Genomic DNA, 10,933 nt, shown 5'->3' on the forward strand with positions numbered 1-10,933 from the left:
GGGGGAGGGAAATGGGAGGCTGGGAGGAGGTGGAAACTTGTTTTTTTTCCTTTTCTCAATAAAAAAAAATAAATAAAAAAAATAAAAATAATCAATAACCTCAAAGAAGATTAAAAGAAACAAATGAAGTAAAGTCCATTGAAGACTAGGTCAACAAACTCAGTCACTAAGTGGGAAAAAAATTAGTAAAAAGATTCTGAAGGGGGAGAAAAAAACAAAACAAATGAGAATGTTGGAAATAAAAATCTCAATAAGTCAAATAGGACTGAAGCAATGGCTCAGTTAGTCAGTACAGTGCTTACAAGGGTTACCTGAGTTTGATCACGAGAACTCACATTTTAAAAACAAAAACAAAGAGTCTTGATGGTACACGCATGTAATTGCAACTCTGGAAAAGCAGAGACAGGGATCCTTGGGCTTTCCTTACTGGCCTGTCAGGATACAGTAGGGATTCTCCATACTCTGTACTAGTCACAGTAATCAAATGATGCTGTCAGCCAAAGTGACCATCAACAGATGAATAGATAGAGTATATACATACACCGGGGTTTATACAGCTATAAAGAAGGATGAAATGCTATCATTTGCAGGAAAATGGAAACTTGGAGATTGGCACATTAAGTGAAATACACTAAACTTAGATTAATATTTTTCTCATATATAAAATGTAGATTTTTGTTTTAATAATACAAGAAATTGCTGGGCATGGTGGTGCATGTCTCTAATTTCAGCACTTGGGAGACAGACAGGTGGATCTCTGTAAGTTCAAGGCCAGCCTGGCCTACGTGGTGAGTTCCAGGGTAGCCAGAGCTACACAGAGAAACCCTCTCTCAAAAACAAAAACAAGGCCAGGTGGTGGTGGCGCACACCTTTATTCCCAGTACTTGAGAAACAGAGGCAGGAGGATCTCTATGAGTTCGAGGACAGCCTGGTCTACAGAACTAGTTTCAGGACAGCCAGGGCTACACAGAAAAACTCTGTCTCAAAAACAAAGCAAACAAAAAACATGAATAGAATGAAGACTATCTAAGAAGCAGAATGAACTCAATGGTAGAGAGATGGAGGTCAAGAGAAGGTAATGGGATGGATGGTGGAAATGTAATGAACTGTGTTTTTAATGTATTTCCTTTAATAATTGGGCTATTAGGTATATTTTAACAAGTAGTCTGAGATACATTCTTTTCAGATAATAACAATAGCAGTATAAAGCTGTGTATATACTCTGAGAAGAGAAATGTCCACTTAAGAAAGTTGGGCTTTGCTCCTAAATGTAAGTGGACTTTTTGTATATTTCGTTTCTGCCTGACTGTTGAAATAAGAGCGGCAGAGCTGCGTCCCCAGCACCCTGCCGCCCACATGGCTAGCTTAGCTTATGCCCCGAAATAATTACACGGAAACTGTATTTTTTTAATCACTGCCTGACCCATTAGTTCCAGCCTCTTATTGGCTAGCTCTTACATATTGATCTAACCCACTTTTATTATTCTATGTAGTCCACAAGCTGGCTTACCAGGAATGATCTTAACCTGCGTCTGTCTCACCTGACAACCGGACAATAAAAGTGTCATAGTCTAAAGCCAACATTGTAGAGAATAAGACAGAAACAAAATATAGACAGTTAGACTGGGACTCACCTTGGAGTAGCCATGGTACAGGAAGATCTGGACAATAGCCCCAACTAGACCCCAGACTTAGAACAATAAATACTAATCTGCACAGAGCTGCCTCTCTGCAGGTCACACTCTGACCTTAGAAGAATAAACTAAAAGTCACTGTTCACACTGAGAAGGTCATTGCCAAATTGCTACAGTGAGTTTTCTATTGAGCGATGTGATTTCATGATTGATTCCTTCACTGATAGTATAGACTGCAGGTTGCATCATCCTACCAGCACCATCACGACTTGATTCTGATTCAAAGGAGAAACTTCAGAAGCTTAGAAAACAGTCTTTGACAAAGGAAGAATGCACAAAGATGAAACCAGAGCTGGAAGCTACATATTTTTCAGTATTCAAGAAGACATTTGCATGATGTGTTCCTGTGTCGTGTTATAGCACATCCTATTTTAAGAAAAGATTTAAATTTCCATATCTTCTTGGAATGTAGTCAAGATTTGAGTGTGTGAGGAAAAAAAGAGAAATGAAGATTTCTTCAAAAATATGATTGAATCTGGAGCTAGAGTAATTGCTTCAGTATTGAGTCCTTTGAGCATGAGTGATTATTTCTTTTAGTCTGTCATTACTGAGTCGGAAATGCATCTGTTAAAACCAGATGACAAGATCCTACAGAATACAGAAGGTGATTGCCATAGAATTGGTTCTTCATTGTATGTGCCTTTGGAACTCAGGGTTCTACAGATAGATGCAAATGAAAATTATAATTAAGAACATTAAATATAAGTTCAAAGAAAACTTTATATTGGCAGCATAGAAAACAAAATACTTGTATATAGGCAAGCATTTTCACATATTCTTGTTAAAATAATGACAGTAAACTTTTATGGGAAAAGAAGTGAACAAGCACTGCACATCTAAAAAGCACAGGATTCAGGAAGGTGAGGCAGGAAGATTGAAGGTCTAGGCCAGCAAGCGCTACACATCAAGACCCTGTTTTGAGGGTGGGAGGGAGTAAAGAAAAATAAAAAGTTACTTAAAATTTTTCATTAATCAGTATTTCTGTGTGCACACATGTGTTTATATACTCATGATTGGGGACAGAACAGGATGCTGCAGCATACATGTGGAAGTCAGAGAACATTCGTGGGATCAGTTTCCTACTTCCACCTTTATATGGACTCCAGGGATTGAATTCAGGTCACAAAACTTGTACAGAAAATGCCTTTACCCAGTGAACCACATTACCTTCCCTTCTGAAGTAAAAGTTATTTTGATTAGGTTATCAACTGCTAGATTCTCTCTAGACTCCTGAAAGTTAGGCTGTGCACATCCTTAAGTGAGTACTCAGGAGTGAGAAGTGAAAGGGGAATGAATGTTTTCTGTCATCCAAGGCTAGAGAGTATTCCTCTTCAGTTCTGTGTGTGCAAATTCATGTCTATCCCTAGACAAAATCATTTGCTTTTCTCTTCATGGACTGCAAGTATAGTTTGGCATTTCTTTTTATATGCAGATTAATCTGTGTAAAGCTTTTCTCAGTTTATTACTTGCCCTTTATGCTCAATCCCTTCCCATTGTAGGTATTCTAATATGTTTATATAGCTTCTTAGATTTTAATGTAGCCTTTCAAAGTATATGTTACTGTGATGTGTGTTTTTGTGTGTGAAATATACAAAGTGTCATGTTAATATAAAACTTTGTAAAGAACTGTGTAATACCCATTTTCTCTGACTGCCCCAAGTACACTAAGCAAACATTCTTCACATTTCATTTATGAACGTTTAGCTTACCCCCACTGCCTCTCATTCACAGCATTCCTCAGATGCATACCTGAAACTAGGACTTCTGGGTCATGAAAGTATGTGAGAGTGTTTCCAGCAGTGTATAAAGCATCTCTTCTTTTTCTCATATGTTTGTCATGACTTGCTACCATAATCCCCCAAACCCCAAAGTATGAGTATTTCAAGATAAATTTATACCAACTATATTTGACTACAAGATCTCATCTGAACTGTGAGGTGGTTTATACTCTTTTCCCACTCATCTCTTATATTTATATATTCTGTTGAAAAAAATTTTATATTTCATTTTAAGATGCTATTTCCTAATCATGTATGTAATTTATATATGAATTTTAGCCTTTCTAAGATTAGAAAATGTCTGTATTGTGTAGCACAACTGACTCAATTTCATAATGAAAGTGTAGACCCAGATTATTTGACTTAATAATTTTAGTAACTAATGGTTATAAAACCGTGTCTCTCTTTACTTTGCATTTCTTATACAAATTTCCCATTACATGCAAAAGTAAAACCTAAGTACAAAGAAAGCAGCAAATATTGCAGGTGGGAGAAAAATGAGCCACTAGAAACAAAAACAAGTAATAGATAAGTAGCAGAGATGGAGCAGTGCAGTACCCCAAAAGCCAGCGAAGACAAAAGGATGCTGGGAGGAATGAGTGGAGTCTTGTGAAGAATACAGAGAGCTTGAAGACTCCAAGGGGTATGAGGGTGTTTAACAAATGGAATCAAATATTTTTCTGCATTGTTTTTCTTTTAAGGATTACCAAATCAGAGCATTGTATATATTGTAGCCAGTATGAATGTCATCTGCTATTTACAGTATACATATTTATACTTATTTAAATTCGCTTATTTAAAATAGATACTGAGTAGGTAAAAAGCATATAACAAGGTTTTATAATACAAAATCAACACAAAAATAAATTCCACTCCTGTATCCTAACAACTGAAAATCCAAAACAAAATTAAAATTAAGAAAATAAGTCCATTGGGGACTGGAGAGATGGATCAGAGGTTAAGAGCACTGACTGCTCTTCCTGAGGTCCTGAGTTCAATTCCCAGCAACCACATGGTGGCTCACAACCATCTATAATGAAATCTAGTACCCTCTTCTGGCCTGCAGGCATACATGGAGGCTGAACACTGTTCACATAATTAAATAATAAATTTAAAAAAAAAAGAAAAGCAAAAAGAAAGTAAGTCCAAAAATGATTATAAAGTAGAACTGGGAAGATGACTCTGTCGGTAAAGTAATTTCCATGCAAGCCGAGAACAAGTCCCACTCCTAATACTCATGTAAAATGGTGGCCACAGTGATATGCTCCTTTGATCCCTGGTCCAGGGAGGCTGAGACATGAGGATTCCTAAGGATTGCTGGCCAGTCAGTCTAGCCTAATTGGCAAACTCCACATCAGTGAGAGACCCTGTCTCAAAAAATAAGATCAAGACCAATTAAGCAAGATACCCAACATCAGCCTCTGGCAAACATGCCAAAATATTTAAAATACTGTTTATAATAAATAGGAAACTAGAAATTCCTCAGTTTTTAAATACTATAAATGTCTTCTCTAGAGTCCTGAAAACTTTCAGATTACTAGTTATTTTGATCCTATGTGGTCTTGACACACCTTAAATATGATACTCTATGTACCACAGAAAGCTTTCTCTATGGCAGCCTATCTTCCCCCTCAAAATCACAGTGCTCTTCAAATATGAGCTGGAAAACTCAAATACTTGTAGAGTAGTTTTATATTTTTAATTTTTATTAATATAATTTTATTAGCATAAAATTTTGTACCTTACTACCACTAATTATCATCTGTCATTATTACATTAAACAACAATTTTATAACCCCAGTCTTTCTGAGATAAAATTGTTGATGTATATATAACTATATATATATATATAATTTCCAGTATTCATTCTTTATACCAAGTTTCGATTAGATTCTTTGGAATGGATGTGTAGCAAATGATGACCAAAGTGTGAATCCATTTTGGTTTCTGCCTTTTATTTACCTGAAGAATCACAGTTCCCTCCAGAAGAGTTTAATCTTCAGTCCCTCTTTTAGTCATGTCTTGGGATTATTTTTTCTTTCAGTCTTGAATTTTTTGAAAGAATTGATTTTATGTCTAATAGCCTTATATCATTTAACACCTACAGACTATGACCATGTTCATTGTTCATTGATTATGTTCACTTTTATGGCCAAAAAGCAAAGTTAACAGCTCTTCCTTTGTTCTTTAAGGAATATTTAGTCCAGTAGGATGTTGTGTTCTTTATTTCATCCAAGTTGACCTCTGAGTCATTTGCTGAGTCCTAGATTATTTGGATTAGCTTTTTCGTGCCTTTCTTACTTGTTTTCAGAAATGGGCAGGCTCATTACTAAGTTTTCTAGTCCTGCATTCTCAACTCCATCATCTTTCCAAAGTGTTTGCTTATAATACATAGCATTAGATCTTAAGTATTCATTGGGCTGTATTTGTATTGCAATGTGTGTTATTTATTTTTTTTACAAATCTGGCACTTTGTTCATTGAAATTACTTAAAAGACCAAATGACATTTTTCTTGTATAATTAACCTAATGAGGTTAATAACTACTTTGTTAAACAAAGACTGTGGTCCAGATACAATGTTTGAATTCTTTTAGTGCGTTATGATCCTGTAAGAAATCTGTAGAGAACTAATCAGATCATATCATTGAAAGGTTCTATAACCTTTGTCAGAAAGCTTTCATAAAGGTACTGGAGAAAGAAGAGAGTGCAGATATGCCCAGGGGGACCCAAGTACTTCCAGATGGAGCTCTCCAGCTATTCTGTAATCACTGCTCTGACCTGAACATAAATCACCAAGATTTGTACAGACAGCCTTGCTGTCACAGAGAGCTTCCAGGAATTTCCACTCAAATAAGTGATGCCCTCAGGCCACATAGCCAAGTCAGACTGTCTAAATCTTTCACATATAAACTATTAGGAAACAGCTATTCCTGGGTGCACCAGAGAAGTTTCAAACTTTAAACAGCACTTGCTTACTCCACTTTCCTTTGTCTTGGTCAGTAGCCAGTACCAGGTTTCCAAGCATCTCTGGAGATAAGCATAGAGTGAGTGGTTCAGCCTGGCTGTAAAATAATTGTATGTACTACTCTATATATAGATAGAATTTCTTCTTAGGCTTGGAAACTGAGATTAAAAAGTAATTACTCCCAGGATGTCTTAGTTAGGGTTACTATTGCTGTGATTAAACACCATGACCAAAAGCAACCTGGAGAGGAAAGGGTTTATTTGGCTTACATATCTAGAGTCACAGTTCACTGAGGGAAGCCAGGGAAGAAACTCAAAGTGAGCAGGAACCTGCAGGCAGGAGCTGTTACAGAGACCATCGAGGATTAGTGCTTACTAGATTGCTCTTCTTGGCTTATTCAGCATGTCTCCTTATAGAACTCAAGACTACCAACCCTGAGTGGTACTATCCACAATTGACTGGGTCCTCCCACATCAATCACTTACTAAAGAAATATTCTATAGATTCACCTATAGCCTGATCTAATGGGAACATTTTCACAGTTGAGGTTTCCTCCTCTCAGATGACTATAATTGGGTCAAGTAGACATAAAACTAGCCAGCGCAGTGGTCATACAGGCCCACATTCCTCCAAAAAATGGACTATGGATATTTTCCTTTGTTTAGAAAAAGGGAGGGGGGAGTGGTGCAGGAGAATTGTCTGTATTCTGTCAAACATGTTTTAAATAAACCCTGATTGACCAGGCAGGAAGTATAGGTAGGACAACCAGACAGGAAGTAAAGGTGGGGCAATGAGAACAGGAGAATGCTGGGAAGGAGGAAGCCCATTCCTCCACAGTCCTGCCCAGATCACTGAAGAAGCAGGATGTGACCTGTCCTGCTGAAAAAAGTACTGAGCCATGTGGCTAACATAGATAAGAATAATGGGTTAATATAAGTTATAAGAGCTAATACGAAGCCTGAGCTAATGGGCCAATCAGTTTATAACTTATGGAAACCTCTGTGTGCTTTTCTTTGGGACCTAATGACTGTGAGAACTGGGCAGGACAGAAACCCCAACAAAGCAGGGCCTCATGTTACACCATAGAATGATTGAATATGCAGATATCAGCATGTTGCTGTAAATAGCATTTTATTTTATTATTTTCATATATGATCTCTTTCAGAGTTACCTACCCTTCTGAGGTTAAGGATTTATGATTTGTTTTTTGCATCACTGCAACTTGACACATACTCCTTAGTTAGGCTACACAGCAAGTCATTAGGTAGGTAGGTAGTTAGAATTAGTTAAAAGTCACCTAAATATGTAAGCATGACTAAGCAAAAATGATGGAAATTTTAATTGGTGATGGCTGTTCAAAGAATTTACCTTCTGATATTTCATGTGAGTTGATTATTTTAGTTCTTTCTGTACCTACTGATTCCAAGCCAATAAAACCAGCTTAGTCATACTTTCTGTGCAAAATTTCCAAAATACAAGTAAGCTCCATAGAAATTGTTATGGAATATCCTCAAAAACTAAAATTACATCTGCCATCTGATCTAGTTTTAGTGCTCCTAGATTCCCAAAAGTGTCTGTCATCATGTCATAGAAATACTTAAACATCCATGCTGTATTTTAGCACTGTTCTCAATAACCAGGAAATGGAACCAGCCTAGATATCCACCAGCAAATAAGTAAGTAAAATGTTAGAGTTACCACTAATATCCACATGACAGAGTCGATACTAGGCTGTTTTGAGATTTCTTTTGCCAATGGACTTAATCCAAAACTCTTCACTTTAGCCTCAGGCAGACTCTTCAAATGAGGGAGAAAAAAAAAAAAAAACAGCCACTGTCTTCACCAAAATATCACAAAAACGATTTCTAAGCAACATTCTAAAATTCTTCTCTGAAAGTTTTTGAGCCAACCCCCAGCATTTCAAGTCATTATCAGCACCATTGTCTAACATGCTTCTACTAGTGTGCCCAATTAAGCAATGCTTAAAGCATGACACTGCTTTCTTACCCAAAGTACCAAAGTCCATATTATTCCAAACAAAAGTATGGTCAGGACTATCATAACAATACTCCAGTCCCTGGTACCAACTCCTGCCTTAGTTAGGTTTTTGTTGCCATGAAGAGACACTATGACCACGGCAACTCTTAAAAATGAAAACATTTAATCAAAGGAGCTTGCTTGCAGTTTCAGAGGTTTAGCCATTATCTTCATGGCAGGTAGCGTGGCAGCATGCAGAAAGAGGTGGGGCTGGAGCTGAGAGTCCTTCATCTTGACTCAGAGGCCACAGGGACTGACAGTCATACTGAGGGAAGCTTAGCAAAAGTGACCTCAAAGCCCACCCCACAGTGACACACTTACTCCAACAAAGCCACACCTCCTAATAGTTCCACTCCCTTTGGGAGCCATTTTCTTTCAAATTACCACATTTGCTAACTAGTCTAAAATAGTCAAAGCAAATGACCAGATTTAGTGAGTATGAAATTGCTATCTGGAGTGACTGAGAGTTGGGGAATTATGTTAAAAAATGTTCTCATTTGTGGAAATCCTAGCATATTATTGAGAAGGCTGCCTTCTAAAAAGCTGAAAACTGAAAGACTATTCTTTGGCAGTAACCTTAAAAAGGAAGTCTAATTGGTCTCTTCTACCTGTTTCCCTAACACACACACACACACACACACAAACAAACAAAAAAAAACCTTTACCCAGTTTGAAAATACCTGAACATAATATAATACTGGGAACTATGTAAGCATTTTACCACTAGTGACATGCAAAGATAAGTTCTATGTTTTAGAACAAGTTATATATCTCTAAAATATGCCATCATGTACATTTTTTCAAAGTAAATCATTCTTTACTTAAATGTTTGCCCAGGTAACATATACATTTATTCCCTAGGTAGAATATTTTTAGTATGAGTACTATAAAAATTGCACTGAAGAATGAGCACATTTATTTTCTGCATCTTGTTAACATTTGCAGCATCCTCTGAAACTGCAGAACAGCACAGCCAGAAATAGAGTTCGTTGCTCACTGTTTCTCTGGTTTCAGAAGGATGGCAGTGGGACATTAGCCTGTGTCCTCCCGCTTGTCTTCTCCCTTCTTCAAGTGGGGTTGTAGAGTTGATCCTAAGTGGTTTGATTTTTTTTTAAGATTTCTTTATTTTTATGTGCCTGAGTGTTTTACCTGCTTGTATGTTTGTGTTTCATGTATGAGTTAATTTTAGTCCCTAATTTTTTCTCCATGTTCTTCTCTTTTCAAAAGAGTTTCTGGATTCCACAGCTGGTTTCTTTTTTAAAGTTGCTACCACCTACCTCATCTTTAGTTTCTGCTTACCTTGGTTTCTCCTTGTTTACAAAGACTGGCTGGGATACAGGAGCACAATTTTTCTTGCTTCATTTTATTAACTGCCTACCCTTGATCATACATTCATCCATTTCTTTTGTTTTTTACAACTGACTACTATGCAGGAAATCAAAAGTGCTAAATATGGGGATTTGACTTCCAAAATTCCAAGGTCCCCAAAAGTGTTCAATGGCATTTATAATTTCATTTTTCCGGAGGACTCCAGAGTATATACCTCTTCCCTGGTTTCCCTTTAGTTTTGAGATAGGGTCTCAATTCTGATAATCCAGGCAGGCCTACTGTATAGCCCAAGCTGACCATGAACTTGTGACCATCCCCCCATGCACCCCAAGTGTTACAGACCTGTGCCGCCACTCTCACTTCTCTTCCTCAGGTCTCAGAGTTGAGTCTTATTTCTTCACCTTTTCTAGTTTCTTTTTCCAAATCCTTTTTCTTTGTGTGGTTAAAAAAAAAATCTTGTTTTTTTTTTCTTAAAGAAAGTTTAGGTTTTATTTTCTAATTTATCTTCTTTTGTATTACAAAATCCAGACCTCCACTTAAATTTACAGCAATAAAACTATACTTCATAGTATTATGGAAATTACCTCCTCAGGTTCTTTCTTTTCTTTGGAAATAGCCACATTCAAATTATAGGAAGAGAACATGAACTAAGTATAAAACCCTCCTGGGATGATATGTTTTATTCTTTTAAAGTTATTACTAAAAATTCAATAATTTAGACTTTACTGCTCTTCATCTTTTCATTTCTGGGGTTATGAAAATGTTCCTATTCATGTATAATTATTAATAAGACTAGATAAAATTCTAGAAGACCTTTCAGGTTTTAGTTTAATTAAAATCATTATTCTTTAGCGTGCCACTTACAAGTGATATGCAAAGGATTAGAACTGAGAAGAATAAGAAAGGCCTAGTCGCTTTCTTATTTGAACGGGTTCTTTCTACTCTATTAATTTCTATTTTGTTGTTGTTTATTTTAATCATATGTTTTATTGTTGTTTGGTGCGTGTGTGCGTACAAACATGAGCTAGAAAATAAGTTAAGCCGGGCGGTGGTGGCGCACGCCTTTAATCCCAGCACTCGGGAGGCAGAGGCAGGCGGATCTCTGTGAGTTCGAGACCAGCCTGGTCTA

At 36.9% G+C, this 10,933-nt stretch overlaps 1 protein-coding gene across 1 annotated transcript in view; it reads left to right on the forward strand.

Annotated features, from left to right (window-relative positions):
* The window catches only part of Tanc2 (tetratricopeptide repeat, ankyrin repeat and coiled-coil containing 2), a 345,611-nt gene that overhangs the window by 190,032 nt on the left and 144,646 nt on the right, over positions 1-10,933 (forward strand). Inside the window, exon 6 of the mRNA XM_026777178.1 lies at positions 2,232-2,298. Coding sequence (XP_026632979.1) covers positions 2,232-2,298 — 67 coding nt within the window. The remainder of the gene's footprint in view (positions 1-2,231; positions 2,299-10,933) is intronic.

The sequence above is a fragment of the Microtus ochrogaster genome, unplaced genomic scaffold (genome assembly GCF_000317375.1).
Source record: "Microtus ochrogaster isolate Prairie Vole_2 unplaced genomic scaffold, MicOch1.0 UNK48, whole genome shotgun sequence".
NCBI classification, from domain to species: Eukaryota; Metazoa; Chordata; class Mammalia; order Rodentia; family Cricetidae; genus Microtus; species Microtus ochrogaster.